Source organism: Leuciscus leuciscus (genome assembly GCF_965113295.1).
Source record: "Leuciscus leuciscus genome assembly, chromosome: 18".
NCBI lineage: Eukaryota > Metazoa > Chordata > Actinopteri > Cypriniformes > Leuciscidae > Leuciscus > Leuciscus leuciscus.
The window spans coordinates 25,062,386-25,084,736 of record NC_138742.1 but is presented as its reverse complement, the minus strand read 5'-3'; the positions used below and the strand labels follow the sequence as shown (position 1 = coordinate 25,084,736).

Here is a 22,351-nt window from a genome sequence, read left to right as displayed (position 1 = left end):
GCAGCACGTTTAAGCTTCCTCAAGAACCAATGAGGTTCATTCTCATGTTACGCAGCACGTTTGAGCTTCCTCAAGAACCAATGAGGTTCATTCTCATGTTACGCAGCACGTTTGAGCTTCCTCAAGAACCAATGAGGTTCATTCTCATGTTACACAGCACATTTGAGCTTCAGCAAGAACCAATGAGGTTCATTCTCGCGTTACGCAGCACGTGCTGTTTAAGCTTCCTCAAGAACCAATGAGTTTCATTCTCATGTTACACAGCACGTTTAAGCTTCCTCAAGAACCAGTGAGGCTCATTCTTGTTTTACACAGCACGTTTGAGCTTCCTCAAGAACCAATGAGGTTCATTCTCGTGTTACACAGCACGTTTAAGCTTCCTCAAGAACCAATGAGGTTAATTCTCGTGTTACGCAGCACGTTTAAGCTTCCTCAAGAACCAATGAGGTTCATTCTCATGTTACGCAGCACGTTTAAGCTTCCTCAAGAACCAATGAGGTTCATTCTCATGTTACACAGCACATTTGAGCTTCAGCAAGAACCAATGAGGTTCATTCTCGCGTTACGCAGCACGTTTAAGCTTCCTCAAGAACCAATGAGTTTCATTCTCATGTTACACAGCACGTTTAAGCTTCCTCAAGAACCAGTGAGGCTCATTCTTGTTTTACACAGCACGTTTGAGCTTCCTCAAGAACCAATGAGGTTCATTCTCGTGTTACACAGCACGTTTAAGCTTCCTCAAGAACCAATGAGGTTCATTCTCGTGTTACGCAGCACGTTTAAGCTTCCTCAAGAACCAATGAGGTTCATACTCGTGTTACACAGCACGTTTAAGCTTCCTCAAGAACCAATGAGGTTCATTCTCATGTTACGCAGCACGTTTGAGCTTCCTCAAGAACCAATGAGGTTCATTCTCGTGTTACGCAGCATGTTTGAGCTTCCTCAAGAACCAATGAGGTTCATTCTCGTGTTACGCAGCACGTTTGAGCTTCCTCAAGAACCAATGAGGTTCATTCTCGTGTTACACAGCACGTTTAAGCTTCCTCAAGAACCAATGAGGTTCATTCTCATGTTACGCAGCACGTTTAAGCTTCCTCAAGAACCAATGAGGTTCATTCTCATGTTACGCAGCACGTTTGAGCTTCCTCAAGAACCAATGAGGTTCATTCTCATGTTAGGCAGCATGTTTGAGCTTCCTCAAGAACCAATGAGGTTCATTCTCGTGTTACGCAGCATGTTTAAGCTTCCTCAAGAACCAATGAGGTTCATTCTCGTGTTACGCAGCACGTTTAAGCCTCCTCAAGAACCAATGAGGTTCATTCTCATGTTACACAGCACATTTGAGCTTCAGCAAGAACCAATGAGGTTCATTCTCACGTTACGCAGCACGTTTAAGCTTCCTCAAGAACCAATGAGTTTCATTCTCATGTTACACAGCACGTTTAAGCTTCCTCAAGAACCAGTGAGGCTCATTCTTGTTTTACACAGCACGTTTGAGCTTCCTCAAGAACCAATGAGGTTCATTCTCGTGTTACGCAGCACGTTTAAGCTTCCTCAAGAACCAATGAGGTTCATTCGCGTGTTACACAGCACGTTTAAGCTTCCTCAAGAACCAATGAGGTTCATACTCGTGTTACACAGCACGTTTAAGCTTCCTCAAGAACCAATGAGGTTCATTCTCATGTTACGCAGCACGTTTGAGCTTCCTCAAGAACCAATGAGGTTCATACTCGTGTTACACAGCACGTTTAAGCTTCCTCAAGAACCAATGAGGTTCATTCTCGTGTTACGCAGCACGTTTAAGCTTCCTCAAGAACCAATGAGGTTCATTCTCGTGTTACGCAGCACGTTTAAGCTTCCTCAAGAACCAATGCGGTTCATTCTCGTGTTACGCAGCACGTTTAAGCTTCCTCAAGAACCAATGAGGTTCATTCTCGTGTTGCACAGCAAGTTTGAGCTTCAGCAAGAACCAATGAGGTTCATTCTCATGTTACGCAGCACGTTTAAGCTTCCTCAAGAACCAATGAGGTTCATTCTCATGTTACGCAGCACGTTTGAGCTTCCTCAAGAACCAATGAGGTTCATTCTCATGTTAGGCAGCATGTTTGAGCTTCCTCAAGAACCAATGAGGTTCATTCTCGTGTTACGCAGCATGTTTAAGCTTCCTCAAGAACCAATGAGGTTCATTCTCGTGTTACGCAGCACGTTTAAGCCTCCTCAAGAACCAATGAGGTTCATTCTCATGTTACACAGCACATTTGAGCTTCAGCAAGAACCAATGAGGTTCATTCTCACGTTACGCAGCACGTTTAAGCTTCCTCAAGAACCAATGAGTTTCATTCTCATGTTACACAGCACGTTTAAGCTTCCTCAAGAACCAGTGAGGCTCATTCTTGTTTTACACAGCACGTTTGAGCTTCCTCAAGAACCAATGAGGTTCATTCTCGTGTTACGCAGCACGTTTAAGCTTCCTCAAGAACCAATGAGGTTCATTCGCGTGTTACACAGCACGTTTAAGCTTCCTCAAGAACCAATGAGGTTCATACTCGTGTTACACAGCACGTTTAAGCTTCCTCAAGAACCAATGAGGTTCATTCTCATGTTACGCAGCACGTTTGAGCTTCCTCAAGAACCAATGAGGTTCATACTCGTGTTACACAGCACGTTTAAGCTTCCTCAAGAACCAATGAGGTTCATTCTCGTGTTACGCAGCACGTTTAAGCTTCCTCAAGAACCAATGAGGTTCATTCTCGTGTTACGCAGCACGTTTAAGCTTCCTCAAGAACCAATGCGGTTCATTCTCGTGTTACGCAGCACGTTTAAGCTTCCTCAAGAACCAATGAGGTTCATTCTCGTGTTGCACAGCAAGTTTGAGCTTCAGCAAGAACCAATGAGGTTCATTCTCATGTTATGCAGCACGTTTAAGCTTACTCAAGAACCAATGAGGTTCATTCTCATGTGTTACGCAGCACGTTTGTTTTAATCAATGAATTAGTTTTACAATCTCTTTATGAACTTTTTGAAGCGTCAAAGCGGTAGTTGCCTAGACTGTCAATGGAGGAACAGAAATCTCTCAGATTTCATTACAAATATCTTAATTTGTGTTCCGAAGATGAACGAAAGTCTTAACGGGTTTGGAACGACATGAAAGTGAATAAATGACAGAATATACATTTTTGGGTGAACTATCCCTTTAAACAAAAACCACAATACAAAGCAATCACAAAAAACAAATAAAACAGATATTTTTTTATTTTGAGGGGAAAAGTTTTTCTATATTCAAGAGTCTTTTCTCAACTTTCCTTTGCAAAGTTGAAAAGCTTGTCCCTTTTCTAATCCTTCGACTAAAGTAAAAAATGAAACAAACAAACAAACAAAAAGGTAAATGAAAATAAAGAAACGATCAGGAGTCGTTCAGCCCTGATCTAGACAGAGGCCCCAGTGTGAGAGTCAGTAGTACTAAAATACACTCCTGCTTGCTCACAGTACATCAGATAGTATGTTTCCTTCCCTCACGCTGAATCTCCATTTGTGCACGCTTTTATTGCACATACTGGACGGAACAACGGGGCGCCCTGCCTTTGGTACGAACGTGACCAACTGACATGCAATGACCAAGCTACTATCACAGCAAGTTTTCAATAAGTGAAGAACACACAGCAGGAGAAAGACAGTGCTTTGGCCATCATGCAAGTCAATTCGCTGAAAGAGGTGACCGAGTTAACAAACGTTGCTGTAATGGGTTGCATCAAACAGGTGAATTGCGCGGTTTTAGCGTGTGATTTAAAGAGGCACTGTTATCATATACTGAAGTTTGTTCAATTAAGGCAAATGCACTGCAATTCGCACTGCAGGCATGCAGTGTACGGTAAGTCTCTATTGGTTCTATGTTAGCAATTAGCAGGCTAGCAACTGTTAAGTGTTATAGTACATCTAAATGAATTTGAAGTGTATGTTTTGATTATGTATTTCCCCATGTGGCTTTTTCCTTAAAGAGATGGAGTGGAGGGAATATTGTTCATACGTCACTGACTGCAGTTGATCAGTTAGTACCAACTTGCTAGAACGTCTCAATTCTCAAGTCTTTGTTCCCTCTCCTCAGCTGGAATGGAATCATAATCATAATCAAACAGATAAGAACAACCAGAATAGGAATAAAAACGGATACAGAGGTGATACAAAATACCCAAACATTAAAACTTAAGGGAATCAAACAAACAAAAATCGTAGAGAAGATACCACAATCAGACATGCTTTTGAGCTGTTTAGTTTGGCAAGAAAGCAGCTAGTCGTATCATAGAAACCTCACAGTGAAAAGAGTTATGCCCCTTCGAGATTACAAAGCACAGTATTCAGTCATAATTTATAGATATATTTCTTTCATTTAAAAAAAAAGTCCTTCTAGAATGAATTGGATCTCGATAAACTGTCTTGTACCGTGGTATCCAATGCCGTGGCTTTTCCCCAGATGCCTCCGAAAAACTCTTTTTTTCCTTTTATTTCATTTTGTACCAAAAATACTTCTTTGAAAAAAGAAGAAATGGTTGACGGAACACACAAAACTAAACTGAAGTCTTCCTTGAGGACGTTAAAGGCCCAGACCTGGTCGTACTTCCCCCAAAAAAACCCTACTGTTCCACAGCTTTCCGACACACTTTTCCATCTAGAATTTGTCATTCTTAAGGAAAAGCAAGTCTTTAAATTAAATCCTTCATATGATCCAGAGCACAACGCTCTGCCAGTGACAGAGATCGCTGGTCAGTCAGTGTGATTTACTTTAAATGATAAAACGCCATAAAAACAGGGAAATCGAGGGCGTCAGGGCATTACATAAGATTCAAAACTTCCGCAAACTTCTTTTCTATTAAATACTTTGGTCTTTGGTCAATAGTTCTCTTTATAATTTATACAGATACTGTATTCGTACACGCACAAATATACGAGCGTACATGTTTATGTACGGGTATAAATGTGTATGTGTTTTCCAACTTTTTTCCATAAAGGACTTTTTGCACAAAACATCAAGATCAAAATAAATAAGGAATTCCGAACGAAACATGAGTACCTGTATTTATATTCTCCTGAAATAAAAATAACAGGGAAAAAAAAAAAATTCACAAAAATAAAACTGGAGAAAATGCCTTATGTACAGCGTTTTTCTTCGGCAAATAAAGGCCTTTATTAAATAAACAGACTTTGCATCTTTCAAGCAGCCTGAGGGAGAGGCTTAAAAACAATCGTCCTTCAAGGTGCACAGGCATATCCACGACCGCCACGACTCTCCAGTGTGGAGTCTGCTTTGTTTTTTCAATAATCTTCCTTTTTTTGTTTGTTTTCTTTCATCAAGTGATGGCGATGGCTACTTGTTTGTCTTCAGCTTGCCTGGAGAAATCCTCCTCTCTGGGGAGTTGTGGGAATCCAAAGAAATTCTAGTGCACTGCTAACTGTTGGGAGGTCCGTTGTTCAGGAAGTAAGTGGTCATCTCACCCTTGCCTTTCACCTTTACGACCCCTCGACACTCCAGCTGGTAACCTTTACTGGCCAACACCTGGTGCAGGTCTGTGGTCACCTGTAAAATACCAGAACATCACTTCTACGTGACTTACTCAGGATGACGACGACACTGTGAGCCTCTACAGGATTGAAGGTTTACCTGAATCTGGTCCGGGACCCCTGTGCTGTCCATCCGACTGGCCACGTTTACTGTGTTTCCCCAGATATCATACTGGGGCTTCCTGGCTCCAATAACTCCTGCAACCACTGGCCCAATGTTCAGCCCTGCACACACATGCATATGCCAACTTCTTAGAAATGTACTCTGAGGGGGCTTTCACACTGGGCACGTTTGCCGAGGTCCGAGTCGGAGAGAGATTTCATCCGTTTAAATTATATTAAGCCTTAAAGTTCTGCATAATTAAGGGCGTGGCCACTTGTCGTTTGTCTGCTAGCGTCACGTCACCTCAGCTAATCCCGTCTCTTTGCCCATTTTCAGTTATCCGGGAGTGACGCGCTGCCAAGATGGCGATGGCCGGCCCACTTTGGGCTTCAAAAATGCTCTTCAGAAACCTACGGGTGACGTCACGGACACTACGTCCATAGTTTTATACGTTCTGTGGTTACGTCGCTTCACTGCCATTCACAAATCCATTCACAAAAATGTGTGTAGTATGAATGTAAACCGGACGTACTACATTCACCATGCTATCATGGGAACTACCAGCATCACTGCCATTCATAAATCCTCTCCCTTGGCCTCATGGGATAATAAAGTGTTCATAGTATGCAGTTTATTGTATAGTATATAGTTTCGCCTAATTTTTTATGAGTCATATGATGTCAGACTTGCTTCTTTTGTCACATACTGTTTTTCTCATACTATATAGTAGGGAAGTAGTAGATTCACATTCACGCGAATCTCGGCACAGTTCGAGTGCAACCGAACTCAGACCACCTCCTCCCGGTGCGCTCCCGGGTCCACATGACAGCTTTCACATTAACAATTTTTCCTGCAAACCGTGCCCCGTTTCAAACTAAACTGCCAGTGTGAAAGTGCCCTTAGTATTCATGCTGGTTTCAAATGGTTTTGAAAAACTTTCATTTTAAATGAATGTCATGTGACATCATGTAGTGTAACCAGTGTTCTTTTAGTATTATTTATATTATAATATTATAGTATTTAGCTTTTATTTTTATATATATTTTTTATTTTATTTTTTATTTCAGTTTCAGTTGTAGTCATTATATTTGATTTCAGTTAGTTGCCAAAGCAACATTTATAATTTCTAAAGTTTTTTTTAAGTTTATGTTCTTCCATCAAATATTTTTCTTTATTTCGGCTTTATTTCAATTAACAAAAACATTTGTAATAGTTTTAGCTAACAATAACACTGGTTGTAAACAATTTAAAATATATATTTTTTTTTTTACACCTTAAAAACATGTATACACATCTTAATCAAGAGATTTTTTTGTTTTGTTACAAATCTCATGAATAATTAATTTAAAAATACCATTTTATTTGTGGGGAGTCGCATTACATTTTACATCAACAGTATCAAATTATTTGATATTTTAAGAGACTTGGTTGCACCACATGACTTTGATTTTGCAAACCAAACATTTTCAACTGTTTCTAATAAATAATCAGTGAACACTGGACTCCTATGTGAGCCTGTAGGTTTTGACGCTTACCGATCTTCATCTGGAAGTTGTTGAAGGAATGCTCATTGATATATTTCATCTGTTCGCGGAGGTGCATGGCGTAGTCGGCCAGAGCGGTTATATGCGAGCGCCCTTCCTTGTCATAGGTGGAGTCGTTCAGGCCAGATGCTGCCATGTAGGTGCTGCCAATGGTCTTTATTTTCTCCAGCTGCCTGTATTTATCCTCACTGATGATCTGTTATAGTGAGAAAGGGTTTCATCAATGTACGCTACCTTGTACAGTCAGTGATATTTTGTTTTGAAAGAAATGAACACTTTTATTCAGCAAGGATGAATTAAACTAATCAAAAGTGACAGTAAAGGCATTTATAATGTAACAAAAGATTTTTGTTTTGAATATATGCTGTTCTTTTTAACTTGGTACTGAAAAATATTTATCCACAAAAATATGAAGTAGCACAACTGTTTTCAACATTGATAATAATCAGAAATGTATCTTGAGCATCAAATCATCATATTAGAATGATTTCTGAAGGATCATGTGACACTGAAGACTGGAGTAATGATGCTGAAAATTCAGCTTTGCCATCACAGGAAAAAATGTAACTTTAAAATATATTGCAGTAAACTACGTAATTTTGAATTGTAATATTATTTCACAGTCTTACTGTTTTTACAGTATTTCTGGCCTTGGTGAGCATAAGAGACTTCTTTCAAAAGCATTAAAAATATATAACCAACCTCAAACTAAATGGTAGTGTATTCAAGTCAAAAAAGCCAAGCCAAGATGTTTTCATATTCCTCACACAGATTGGTTTAATAATTTAAGATTCCCTCATTCTCTTCAAACATTAATCTCCAGCCTTCTAACCTCATCAAAATCAGCGATGATCTCATTGAGGAGCCTCAGACACTCCACTCCCTCGTTGTTGGCCTCCAGCTCCACGTAGAACTCGGAAAAGTTGCTGATGGAGGCGAACATGACAGCCACGCACTCACACGACTGGTAGTACAGCTCGTCGTTCCTCCTCTCTCTAGCTAGAAAGTGGGCGGCCACATCTTTGGGCAAGATGTTGTGGAGAAGCCGACGGTTGTAGGCTTGAAGTTCCTCCATCTCCTCCTTCTCTTCTGTGGCCTATTACAGTACATATATCAAATTCTGAAGGTATTGTATGAACAAATTATTTTTGGTCACACACGCTATTGTATATCTTAGTGAATCAAGTATGCCGCAACAAAAATGCAAAAAAGTGGTTCAACTAATAGATTCAAATCCTGACCTGAAGTTTCCAGAGGAAGTCTAGACGAGCTGTTGACTCCACTTGCTGGGCGTGTAGGTACAGTGCTAGTACAAATACAGTGAGGATCACTGGGGTCATGACCTTTAGGGACACTTTAGTCACCCTGAAAGTACTGCAACAAGAGAGATCGGGTCAGCCACAGGATCAATTATTCACATCACAGCATGGATGTAACAGAATACAGCACACACACAACCACAAGAAAGATTTAGTGTCTACAGGTAAACATTCAAAGCAATTCAAATAATTAAAAACTCAAGAAGTCTGAGGACATACCACTGTTCAGTAGTTGTATTGAGATTGGACCTGTGGGAAAACCATAAAGATTAATCATTTCTGAGCTTGTAAAAACAATAAATGATCATATATGATTAATAGGAAGCATAAGAGAGGAATATAGGTCTCACCATTGCAGAGTTTCATTGAAAACTCTAAAATAAAATAAAAAAAGAACAGCAAGAACACTTGTTTTAACGAACAAACATATGCAAAAGTACACATTGTATTCGCAAGAATTCTTAAACCTTACAGCATTTATTTTTAATACAAATACACAAGCTGAATATTCAAATCAGAGATAGAACCACATTTTCAGTTTTGGGGGAACAAAAAGTATTTATTTTATAACTATTATTGCAAACCACTCTAGTTATTGTTAACTAAAACTTAAACTATTCAATAATTTCCATTAACTTAAATAAAGTTAAATATTGAACAAAAACTAATAATAAAAGCAGAAATTACAGTAACACTTTACAATAAGCTTCATTAGTTAACTACCTTAGTTAACATAAACTAAGAATGAGCAATACTTCTACAGCATTTATTAATCTTAGTTAAAGGGATGGTTCAACCTAGTAGAACACATATGTTCTGTACTCATAAAACGAGGCATTGGAAAGTTTGTAAGTACATCAGGAGTTTATTTAAATAACACTTTCCTGATGGCTTATGCTACCGCTAACCCGGACGACGACGTCACTTCTGTGATTTGGGAAAAGCCCGTAAAAGTCCTTTGCAAAACTCACAAGTGTAAGGGAAAAGCTAGTGAATTTAACACTCCATAGAAATAAATTTTTTCTGAAGTGTTGACAACTTAGAATTTTTGCAAACTGGCACTACCAACAAAATATTAGTGCATTCCTGGAACTGGGCGTCGTTACACTACATCTTTATGCATCGCTTTCTGCCAGGACTTTTACGGGCTTTTCCCAAATCACTGAAGTGACCTCGACGTCCGGGTTAGCTGTAGCATAAGCCATCAGGCAAGTGTTATTTAAATAACACGAACTACACCACGGTTGCTCGACTGCATTCCCTGTATTACCATTTAGCAAGTTGTTAGAAACCGCCTTTTTCAAGACACTGGCTTTAAAAAAAATCACGAGTGGGGTATTACTGGTGTGTTTAATGTCGTAGAATAAAACCATTTAACCACAATCCCATTTAAAACAAAACAAAACATTGACTTCTCGTTTCTGGGTTTTGGCCTACAAAAATACTGCAGCCCACTATTCTCATCAGAACATAAAGCCACTTCAAAGCAACTTCTCTCTGTTGAGATTGAGCAGTACCGACGCCCTCTAGTGGCCGGCAGTGGTACTTACAGGGCATTGGCCGTCACGAAGAGGTCTGCGTTGTCAAACAGCGCCACCTCTGGCCACTCCACAAGCAGCAGGAAAGTGAGCTGGATGAGCAGCATTAAAGCCAGCTTCCCTATACTACTGATCTGCAGGAACACGGAGCAGGCCAGCAGCGTCAGCAGCACACTGTAGCTGAAATACTGAAGCAGAACATCAGGTAAACACAAGGTTGAGTCAGCACGAAACCTGTAATGTGTCAGTTTTCCGATCTTGGTGTGACTACACACTCTTTTTACCTCGGGGAAGGGGCAGGAGGGAGTGTCGCTGACACAGATATCCAGGCCGTTGGCTGCAGAGCGAGACAAGTTGTGAATGACACAGGGAGTCACCATCTCTGACGACGACCAGTTAAACCGCTCTGCTACACAGTCCACCAGCTTCCGTGTGTCACAGGAAAACTGCAGGAAACACAAAACACACACTCAAGCTACAAAATATACAATCATTATGATGAGCTCACTGCACTCATTTTCTAATGCTTTGCCATTTTTGGAGCTTGACAACCCTGGTCATCATTTCTTTTATTGTCGTAGGCCAAAGTACGTACGTGTTTTGGAACAACATGAGGGTGAGTAAATGATGACAGAATTGTTCTTTTAAAGCAACATTTGTGATCATACGGTGTCTTTGGAAGAAATAAGATTGTTAGCTGAAGTGTTAGAAACACTACTATTGTGTGCGAAGTGATTTGGCAGCTCTGCGTACCATGTTGACAAAGGCAGAGATGAAGACGAGGATGAGGGTGAAGACTCCCACCAGTGTGCTGTTGGTGCGAGACTGAACAATCTTCTTGGACACGGTCTGCATGGCGGCGGGGAAGAGCTGCGAGACAGAGAGATACAGGCCAGTTGTACACATTTGCAAAACGCAAGCGAATGAAAAGCGGCGCACCTAGACTGCTTACCTTCACGCAGGAGTAAATGGCACAGATGAAGAGGATGTTGGCAAGAATGATGAAGATACTGATGTAAATTCCCAGCATGACCAGAGTACTGCAGAACACAGAGGAGGTTTCAGACTCGTGTTTCAGACTAATTAACCATCATTTGGGGACAAATATGTTGCCAGAAGTAAGCTAAACCTGTCAGTTTGGGGACGTCCTCATTTGTAAAAACAGTATTAAGTAAATAAAGTTTTTTAATTGTAAAAATCTTAGGGTTAATATGCGGTCAACATTAGCGACATTTCAGTGAATCGTGAAGTAAGGAATACCATTTTGCGGATCCAAACCTCCACTTGTTTCAAGTGAGAATACTGTCTCGACGTCCATTTATGAGCACTATTTATTCATATTACTCACGGACTGGTGTATTTACTACAGTCTCTGGCTCATTTTCTTAATATTGCAGAAGGTATATTAGGCTGCTGTCACTTTAAGACCTGACACACGGATCCATTATACTGTTACACATGCGTTTTCTTTCCGTTTACATTCACTTAAAATATAACTGACTGTGTTTATGTGAATACTCACCAGGACCGGCATTTTGACATTATTTTGTGTGTTTGACTGTTCAAGTGCAATAAGCAGCGAAAAATAACTCAATTTAGTATTGAGAGGCGGCTTTATGTGCCGCACTTTGGGTGTGAGCACAAAATCTGCGGCAATGAGTAAAATTATGCGCAATACGTGCTGAAATGAAAGCCCTGTAACAGCAACAATATTGATCCAGAGCAAATGAAACGAGTGAGTGAGGGGAGGCGGGTTTGTGTGTCTCTCGCTGTCGGAGAGATGAGAGCCAGAGCACATCTATAGATAGATATCGTCTATCTATTCTGTGGATGTTTTAGTATTGGAAGCGTTTCAGATATTTCAGTGTCGATATGTATCATAAAAACAATATTTTTGACAACACTACATTGCACTTAGTTTATTATTTCAGATGCCTTTTTAAAAGACAATTGAAAAATGTATATATACAATTCAACCCGTGGAAGTGGTTAGTAGGAGTGACTGCGTTCGTTACTCGCCACTGTTGAAATACACCCGCATTTGGCGGGTGTTTATGTCAAGCCCTGGTTATAACTAGCTATAACATAAAAACAATAGAAGTGTATGGAATATCCTCATTTAGACAGCTAAGTAAACGTGTGTGTGTGTGTGTGTGTGTGTGTGGGTTGATCACTCACTGAGGGAATATGACGATCTGGATAAAGGAAATGAAACAGAAGACCAGCAGCGTACAGGCCACATAACCGCCGAAACGATCATCTACCTTCTTAGAATACTAGAAACAAGACAAGGGAATAAAACATCATCAAAACATGTCGACTTACTAATCTGTGCCAAATATGAAGGCTGTGTACACCACGAACTACAAAGATAACTATATTAGTATCCACACCAGCGTATGATATCGTTCTGTTTATTATAAGCGCGCTACAGATCTGTCATGTGCCGCTTTAAATGCTTGAGCTCTTTAAAGCAGAATGGATTCTGATTGGCTGTCAATGTTTTTATCATTCATCAGCTGGAAAAGTGAGTCCAACAATATCGTTCCTCAGTGTCATGATCGTCATAGCAGGACTTTGCTATTCTCTTATATATTCAGAACGATTTTTAGATCTATATCTTTATCGTTATTGTTACAGTTATCGTCCTTGTTGTGAACGGGCCTTAAAGGAATAGTTCACTTAAAAATGAAAATTCTGTCATCATTTACTAACCCTCAAGTTGTTCAAACCTGTATGAGTTTATTTCTTCTGCTGAACACAGAGGAAGATATTTTGAAGAATGTCAGTAACCGAATAATTGTTGGACCCCATTGACTTCCATAGTATTTTTTTTTTTCTCTCCTATGGAAGTCAATGGGGTCCATCAACTTTCTTGGTTACCGACATTCTTCAAAATATCTTCCTTATAATATCGTGTTCAGCAGAAGAAATAAACTCATACAGGTTTGAAACAACTTGAGGGTGAGTAGCCACCCAGATGACCCTGTTAACCACATGACATGCTAAAAACTACTCTGAACAAATCCAAAGAATTCAGTCTCCTAGTTTTCCCCTTCTTAAATACCAAACAGGAAATTGGAGGACATTTGATCTCACATGATCTCATCCATCCTGTTAGTCTGCTAGACGATCGGCACTGCTAAATTAAACTTGAATGGGTGGGGAGATCTGGACGGGAAGCTGGAACTCAGCCAGTGACTTTGAGCCTGACCTTTTTCTCCAGGCTGGAGGTTTGGAAGGTGAGCAGGAACTTCTTCACATGGTCTTTGCGGAGCTGGTCAATACTGCGAGCATCAATGGCACGTCCCAAAAACTCATCCACCTCGTCCTCCGGGTTCAGCGCCTCCTGAGCACCACGGCTGTGTTCGTGAGCAGAAGAACAGTTACAATTGTGCCTTTTGCGTTCTTCTTTCCCAACTGCATTTATTCTCAAAAAGACAAGACAAAACACTCACTTGTCTTTGCTGGTTGTTTCATCAATGCCCTGAGTGAAGAGAAGGAACAAATGTAAGTCAAAGAAGATCAGAAAGATCTGTGAGTAATATAGGAGGACGTATAGGAGGTGGAAGACGGCTAAAGGAACACGAGAGAGCGATCAGGCGAGTGTCATAGGGAGTGGGTGGCAGATTGAGCGACAGGTCATGTGGGGTCTCACCATCTGTCTGAAGACTTTGGAGTCTTTAGTCCTGGAGAAGGATCTGTCAGGCACCCATCGCGGTACCAGACCCTCGTTGGAGTTCGTCCGCGTGCGCTGCATCTTAGCCATCATGGCCTTCTCATCTTTCTGAAACAGTCAAGGGCAAAGGAAAAGTACTGTGGTCAAGATTCTTGAATGTAATGATGAAGGAAAATTAGGGATGCAGCAATATTAAAATGATTTTTGTGTTTTGACAGATAAACCAAAACGGCAGGTAACCGATAAATCTTAACCAATATTAAAATTCTGTCATTTGTTTGTCCAAATTGTCAACTAAAAACAAAACGTATATGTTTTTGGCTGTTCGTTTGCAAGGCAATGGCATTTTGGGGTCCTGAAAATGCAAACTTGGGCAAAGAAAATGGGTTTCAAAGTGCAAGTTTTTAAATATGATACCGTTATCGTCTCCGTGTAAACTACAAAAACAAGAATTTGTGGAAACGGTGACGTCATGCACATGCGCCATCTACTGGCCTGGCAGCATAATACTGCGTTTTAGTTGTTTTTGCGGATCCGTGTGAACGGGGATCGTTTTGACAATGTTTTCATCTGTGCATGAAAAATTTAAAAGAAATCCATCGTTGTCACGTAAACATGACCTAAAATCCATCATTTATTATCACAACATTATAATGTACAGTATAAAAATAATTTCATTGATCTTGTTTTAAATATATAAATATATATATAGCAGAAATGTGGATAGATGGTGGCATTTGAAGATGATAAAAGTTATAGAACAAGAATCTGTAACTCTTTCCCCGCCATTTATAGAATTTTCCAGCTTTCTATGACACATCTTCTGAAAGAGTACAGAAACTCCATTCTGTGGATGTTCAGAATTTCAATCAACAAAATATTCTGGAAGCCATGACATTTTTGTAAAAATGATCAAAAACGCTGGCGGTGACTGGCAACTTTATTTAAAAACGCTGGCGGGGAATGAGTTAAATTGTTGTAATATGACGTGTCTAACCCGCTTCTGACTGCAGCCCAACACTAGGAAGGTCTCAATGCTGTTCTCTTTTAAATAGGCGTTTCTCTCCCCTCCAAAACCTGGTTCCACCTCATAGTCTCCATTCAGGTACTGCAGAGTAGCTTTAGTGATGTGGATCCTCCTGAGGAACATTAATTTTGCAGTTACTAAACAGTCTGTCCAGTGTTATGTGTAACTGTGTACATGTATGAGGTGTGTATCTATATTCTGTCTTTGACTCACCCGGCTTTGCCTCCAGCCTCCATGTGGTTGGCCAGCGTGACGTCGTTGGACCACACGTCGAATTGCCACTTTCTCAATCCAAGAACTCCACAGTGCACGCGACCACTGTGGATACCGACCCGCATGTTTACGTTGACCCCCGTGACCTCTCGCACCAATCTGTGACGCAAGCATAAACATGTTTTCAATAAACTACACGCTGAAATTTGTTTTGTTTTAGTTTTATTTATATACTATTATAGTATTTATTCATATGTTTAATTAGCATTTATTTGTATAATTTTAGTTTAAGTTTTAGTCATTTTGTTTTTATTTCTTTTATTTCTTCTTTTTTTTTTTTCAGTTTTAGTTCTAGTAAATTTAGTACTTAATCTTAATTATTTTAGTTAGTTGCTAAAACAAAGTTTTCATCTAATATTAATATTTTATTTTATTTAAGCTTTGTTTAAATGAGCAAAAATTATTTTAATACTTTTAATTAACAATAATAACAGTGGCTGCAATATATAATTCCATAAATTTACATCTAATACTTTTTAATAATTAAAAAATAACTATTATCAAATAATATAAATAATCATTATATTGAATAAAACGCTGGCCATTTGCCCCAACCATCAGGCCGGCATCTTACCCCGGGGGTCTCACTTTAAACTTAAACTTTAAAGGGGTTATATGTAAGAATTTTCATGTATTCATTTTTTTTTTTATTGCCAATGTGTGAACAGCTTGTATAGAATCAGGAAATTTTTTCCGATAAAATCAAAAGGATGTGACGGGCTCCCGAGAGCCTCTCTTCTGTTCAATGACACATGAAACTAATGCTTATACAATGTTCAGGATAATACCAAAAGAGCTATTCTGTACTGTAATGCCAATGTGTCATGCAAAGAAAAGGGATTAATTTAAACTATAGTCTCACAAAGCCAGATCTATACAGTCTATAGTCTCAAATATACTTTATAATCAATCTTAACAGTGTGAATTTAATGACCTCATCAGTCGACATGATGCTGGTGAATGAATTGGTTCAAACATATCCACATCGCTATGATCTTTCTTAACTGCTGTTTTCTCACTGCCGTCATTTTTGTTGTGTGTATTTTGTTATTGAGAGAAAAGCACATAGCACATATATACGTATTCATCTAAACAGCAGCATAGTCGGCGTTAGGATGTTCATTAACAGTAAATCGCAGCAAAGTTATTTCCAACTTCTTTATACTTCACGGTGAGTATATCAGGCCATTTAATAACATTCAGTCTCTTGTACGTTACGTGAAATAAGTTGCTGGCTGCAGTTCACTTAACGGCCACCGGTATCGCTAGTAAAAAGGGTTACTGAATTCTGCATATAGCCCCTTTAATTTATATTTATTTATAAAAATAATAATATTATAATTGTGTTATTTTGTTCACAAATTTTCTTCAAAATAAACATTTGAATATTTGACATTTAATATTCAAAATTAAAAAAAATAATAATAATAATTATACCCCACAACTGAAATAAATTTCAAAAAGGTCAGATGAACGATATTGTCTGACAGCTTAGTGAGACTTACGAAATGGCTTCGATCATGTCCACCCCCATTTCCACACAGCAGTGAGCGTGGTCCGCTCTGGGCTCGGGTAAGCCTGACACGCAGTAGTAACAATCCCCCAGGATCTTAATCCGTAAGCAATGGTTCTCCTGCACACACACACACACAAGACGGAACAGAAGTTAATTAGAAAGTTCAAGCTGGGAAGATGGCAGCTTCACGCTGAGGTGTAAAAAGTGCGTAGTCATTCTGCTTAGTGTGTGATACAGAGAGTGTGTGTGATTTTTGTGTGTGCTTGTGACATATTAGCTGCGTCCCAATTCATACACTGCATCCTTCAAAGGCTGCATTCGAAGGCCAAATGCGTCACAAGTGTTACAGCGAGAAACAGGTAATAAATAAGTGAAGTTCAAGCAGAGCAACACAGTAGTGTTTGTTGCTCCGGAATGAATAAGAGTTTTTGAACAAATCATTTGAGTGAACAATTCAATGACTCATAAAGAAAAAGGAGCAAGGCCAGGCTGCTCAAGTGACTCAGGTTGGATGAACACTACATTAGAAATGCTGCTGTCCTTCTAACATTGTGTCTAGCACCCACCAGGGCTCCAACCTCAGCTCAACTGAAGGACACAGAGTCTGTTTTTATGCACCATGCTGGGCTTTCAAAACCCCTTGTGCGCTGTGGCGGAGCCCGTGCTGAGAATGCCCACTGGGAAGCATCATTCCCACAGCCTGGAGCTCAGACTCACAACCCTGAGGGACCATGTGTCACATTCACCAGTGGTTCACAGGGGTTCGCCCACATTTGTTCAAACATTGGTTAACCCCTGGCAGATCCACAAAAAAAAAACACCACTGACTGCAACATTACACATTTTTCCCACTTATAATGTTAGTCAGGCATTTTCACCAGAAACAGAAACAAGTTTTTCATGCATAGACATTTCATGCATCATCCGCTTACTGACCTTTATAATTAAACAGCGTTTTAATTATTTTGCTTTAGTCATACTGTAGTTTTTGTCTTTTTTTGCCTTTATAGTTAGACGTACACACTACCGTTTAAAAATTAACGTTTTTTGTAAGAAGTCTCTTATGCTCACCAAGGCTCCATTCATTTGATAAAAAATGCAGCAAAAGCAGTAATATAGTAATATTGTGAAATATTGTTAAAATTCAACTAACTATTGTAATATAGTATAAAATGTAATTTATTTCTGTGATGTGATAATTTTCAGCATCATTACTCCAGTCTTCAGTGTCACATTATCCTTCAGAAATCAATCTAATATGATGATTTGCTGCTCAAGAAACATTTCTGATTATTATCAATGTTGAAAACAGTTTTGCTGATTCATATTTTTGAGGAAACTGTGACACATTATCATTTCAGGATTCTTTGACGGATAGATAGTTCCTGAAACAGAAATGTTTTATATAAACGTCTAAAAGAAATCTTACTGACCCCAAACTTTTGAACGGTAGTGTATTGTATATTTTTTTTACAATTCAAACATAGATTAACATTCAAATGAAAACTGTAAATATAATGTAGAACTAATATCTTGCAGTCTCAACATTTTATTAAATATACTGTAGACTTCATCTTGTCACCATAATAAACGTATAATTCTGCAACAATGAATGATCCAGTTAAAAACATCTTTAGATTATGTGTTAGTAGTCGTGCTCACCGAGGCCAGCTTGTCAAAGCGGGCAAACAGCTCGTTTAAAGTCATGACCAGCTCCTGAGCCGTGCACTGCGACGCCAGACTAGTGAAACCCTCAATGTCTGCAAACAGAATACTGACATACAGAGAGAGAGAGAGAGAGAGAGAGAGAGAGAGAGAGAGAGAGAGAGAGAGAGAGAGAGATTTAAACTATGCATTGTTGCTTTTTTCTTAACATAACATTCATAACAATGTTCCTGTATTGATTAAATGCTTTGGTAATATTGATCGGCAAACAGTCATGCCAATCAAACAATGAAATAAGATAGAGAATAAAAAAAGCTTTAATTTTAATGTTTGAATGTACATGGGTCGATAACATCATCTTTTTAAACAACTAGGTAGAGAAGTACATGTGTGTGTGTGAATCCCTTGAGCTGAGGGGAAATTCACTCTGTGTAGTGGCAGACGCTGTGGAGCACTTTAATTGAATCGCGGCTTCATTTCAGTATCTTCTGGGGTTAGCGCTAGCTTAGTGACTGGTAATTAACTATTCTCTCTTTCACCGTAATTAGCTGACCACCTTTCAAAATAAAAGCCCCATTGCTCCCTATTACCAGCTCCCAGAGCTGAAGGAAAGGAGAAAAGAGTAAAAGAGATAGGAGAGATGAATGGAATTGAGTGACGATAAACAAAGAAAGGGAGAAATGGCTAACAGGAGATGATAAACAACATATGAACTACCTTAGCTAAATGCTAATAGTCAAAGGATCTGCATGTTTACAGAAAACAAAACTGAGCCTATTTCTTTCTAAATAAAAAAAACTGTCTTTGTGGTCATTCACTGAATGAATGTTATCCTTTTCATAATTCCAAATGAAACTGAGTTTCTCCACCACTGAAATAGTTTTTCTTTTGTGCTGATGTAATTAAGGCCATGAGGCCATGTTAAAATACTAGCATGCTTTGCTTTCACATTCAGATCAAATCCATTGATAGTTAATGTGGCACAGTTTGACATGACAGAAATGCTCACCTGACATTGTCGTGTTTCTGGATGTAGATCTTGTGAAACATCATGTCTTCTTTTTTTGCATTGATGTCAGCCTTCATTTCCATGGCGACATGCCTTGGCAAAACAGACAGCAACAGGCGTTCCTGAAAATTGTAGAGAGGAGAGAAGAGAGGGAATGTGTGTGTGTGTGTGTGAAAGAGAAAGAATGATAGATTAATGTGCAGTTCAACCATCCTTTCCTTATGAAGTAGATCTTTACATGTTACACAGTACATACTGGTGGCTTGTCCACTGACTACAGTGTTTAGACTTTTATTATTCTATCTCTGTTAGAAGTAGAATATAAGGGCAATTAACAGGGTAGAAGTAATAAATGAGTAGAACTTTCAACAGATTCAGGGTACATTTACACGACAACGATGTACTAAAAACGAAAACGTTTTCTCCTTTGCATTTTTCGCGTACTGACGACAACATTGACAAAATGATCCCCGTTCACATGGATCCGTGAAAACGAGTGAAAACGCAGTATTAATGCCAGGCCAGTAGTTGGCGATGTCACTTTGTAAAGAAGCACTACGCGTCTATAGACTGAACACATAATACGCATTCGCATGACGTCATCATTTTCATAAATTTGCCTTTTTGTAGTTTACACAGAGACGATAACGGTAACAGCCTTTTATTATAAATGTTTCTTGATTATCAAATCATCATATTAGAATAATTTCTGAAGAATCAATGATGCTGAAAATTCAGCTTTGATCACAGGATAAATTACATTTTAAACAATATAATAATAAAAAAACAGTTCATTTAAATTGTAATAATATTTTATACTATTACTGTTTTTACTGTATTTTTGATTAAAGTATATATTTTTAAAAAGGGAGACTTACATAAAAAATATCCATATTAAGACAGATAGGCTTGAGGAAAGAGCCTAGAAATTGTAAAGCCCCTATGAAATCAAAATGGACAATTTTTTTACAGAATATTGCCATGCTTATTAAGGTTTTATCCATGCACATTATTTTTTTTTTAATTAAAAAAAAAACCCGATACATCGGTTCCTTGCATCATCACGCAATGACGTCAGTACGCATTTATTTTCTTACAACCCAGTGTCATTTTATATCAATGAAGCATTCAAATAAAGTAATTTGTGTCCATGCATATTGAAACATTCAAATAAAAAGTAATTTGTGTGAACGCAAATGGTTGATTATCGCCTTTCATTTACTTAAGTTAATGGTGATTTGCTCACAGTTTCATTCACGGATCATTTATGTCGGATATGACTGACAAATATTGAGTAGCCTTGAATAAGATTGCTAAAGGTTTCCGCGTCTACAGCACACATTACAGACATTGATGCAAAAACGCGGATATGTTCTACATCTCTAAAGTATATAGAAAGAATTAAACTTCTTGAAACGTCCTGATTTTGTTTAACAACTTAAAATATTGCCAGCACAATAAACTACAGTAAAATTTACTCTCGACGGAAAGGTTCTTGCAGGTTTTAATCAAATGTTATTTAATAAAAGTACTCATAATAAGCATATTTCCAGTACATGCCTCAGGCTTGCATAGTATCATCACCTCGGTGATCCTCGGCAAACTCCGACAGCTGGTTGAACCAGCTCATTCGGATGTGTGTCTTGCGTAATCAACCCGGAACTAAAGTTAGATTCAGTTCGATTCGTGAACCGGCTCAAAAGAACGATTCGTTCAAGAACTGAACATCCCTATTCCAGAAGCCATTTCACTCAGATATACGTCATCTTTTGCGGTAGTGAACTTTTAAACGGTAGTGAATGCTTTTGAACTGTGCCAGCCAATAGGTCATGACCTCCACACTGAAGTTGAACTGACTGATTGTTAGGCACTAAGAGCCTGTTGTGAGAACTGACCTGCTGCTGGTTTTCTCTTTGCAGGTGCAGTCGGGCCTGGATGTAGCCTCGCGTCTCCTGAAAGGCTTGTCTCTGAGAGACCTCTGCTGGGTAGTGGGTGCAGATCCCAATGATGTTGGTGCACAGGAAGATCAGCACGTTTGCACTCAGCTGAGGGGAGAAAAAGAGGGGGAAAAAAGACATTCAATGTCTCTCTAGTGATCAGTTGAACCTTTCAACCAAACCAGCTTTAGCTCAGCACTCTGGAATCCCGGGACATCTGTCGTCCTCGGGGGCTTTACTCAACTGTAGTATGGGAAAAAAAGCCAACCTCTGACCCAGAGGCTTCTTCCTGTAGAGAAGTTTACACTAAGGGAGCCAGAACGGAGCTAAAAATGGAGCCTGAAGCAAAGCCAACACTGTTACTTCCTTTGGGTAAATGAAGGGAGAGGGTAATGGGAGAATTATGGGGGTTACTCCAGGTCACATGGTTCACACCATTACACTCTGCTGAAAGCACTGCAGAATCACCATGAACCACTTGTCGGACTATCAATATATGCTAAATAGTTACTTCCGTGTCACACCAGAGGACACATTACGTGGCTGTGGGAAAATGAGTCATTAAAACATTTCATTGAGAAAATACTGTTTAACTAAAATAGTGAAAAAGTAACATTGATGTTGCCGGAGTAGATTCCATACAATTCAGATATTTTATTTTCAGTAATTCTGGCCAATAAAAAAAAATAAATATTTAAAACAATTTTTATCTTGTTATTTCTTAAGCAATGTAACAATATTTTACTTTTAAAAAATCTGAATATATAAATACTTCTCTGAAACTCATTTTTTTTTTGGAGGAACAATTATTTTGACTTAACCACCATTGTTGGTGAGTAGATTTTATGTTTAACTGTTAAAGACAAGAATCAACAACAACAACAACAAAACGCACATATATATATAATATCTATGCTGCATGATTTGATGTTCAAGAAACATTTCTTATTATTATCAATGTTGAAAACAGTTGTGCTGCTTCATATTTTGTTGTTGAAATTTAGACATTTATTCTTTTATTAATAGATTTGACTTTGATTAATCTTGTGTAACAATGAAAAATTGCACAATTGAATGCATCCTTGCTGAATATAACTAGGCTATTCATTTCTATTTCTAAAAAAAAATCTTACTGACCCCCCAAAAAAAAGGTAATAAAAAGCATTATTTAGCACTGTATATATTTTT

The 22,351-nt window shown here is 38.8% G+C and overlaps 1 protein-coding gene across 1 annotated transcript in view; it reads right to left on the bottom strand.

Moving 5' to 3' along the window:
* Window positions 1–3,234: 3,234 nt before the first annotated feature.
* The window catches only part of adcy6a (adenylate cyclase 6a), a 58,775-nt gene continuing 39,658 nt past the window's right edge, over window positions 3,235–22,351 (bottom strand). The window contains exons 4-24 of the mRNA XM_082145005.1: window positions 21,122–21,271; window positions 19,227–19,348; window positions 18,215–18,326; window positions 16,542–16,669; window positions 14,977–15,135; window positions 14,734–14,875; window positions 13,716–13,844; window positions 13,516–13,544; window positions 13,272–13,419; window positions 12,236–12,333; window positions 11,010–11,097; window positions 10,811–10,927; window positions 10,342–10,503; window positions 10,070–10,245; window positions 8,870–8,893; window positions 8,739–8,768; window positions 8,442–8,574; window positions 8,033–8,296; window positions 7,192–7,396; window positions 5,654–5,778; window positions 3,235–5,569 (exon numbers count right to left, since the gene is read on the bottom strand). Of these exons, the coding sequence (XP_082001131.1) occupies window positions 5,441–5,569; window positions 5,654–5,778; window positions 7,192–7,396; window positions 8,033–8,296; window positions 8,442–8,574; window positions 8,739–8,768; window positions 8,870–8,893; window positions 10,070–10,245; window positions 10,342–10,503; window positions 10,811–10,927; window positions 11,010–11,097; window positions 12,236–12,333; window positions 13,272–13,419; window positions 13,516–13,544; window positions 13,716–13,844; window positions 14,734–14,875; window positions 14,977–15,135; window positions 16,542–16,669; window positions 18,215–18,326; window positions 19,227–19,348; window positions 21,122–21,271 (2,670 nt within the window). The 3' untranslated portion in view covers window positions 3,235–5,440. The remainder of the gene's footprint in view (window positions 5,570–5,653; window positions 5,779–7,191; window positions 7,397–8,032; window positions 8,297–8,441; window positions 8,575–8,738; window positions 8,769–8,869; window positions 8,894–10,069; window positions 10,246–10,341; window positions 10,504–10,810; window positions 10,928–11,009; window positions 11,098–12,235; window positions 12,334–13,271; window positions 13,420–13,515; window positions 13,545–13,715; window positions 13,845–14,733; window positions 14,876–14,976; window positions 15,136–16,541; window positions 16,670–18,214; window positions 18,327–19,226; window positions 19,349–21,121; window positions 21,272–22,351) is intronic.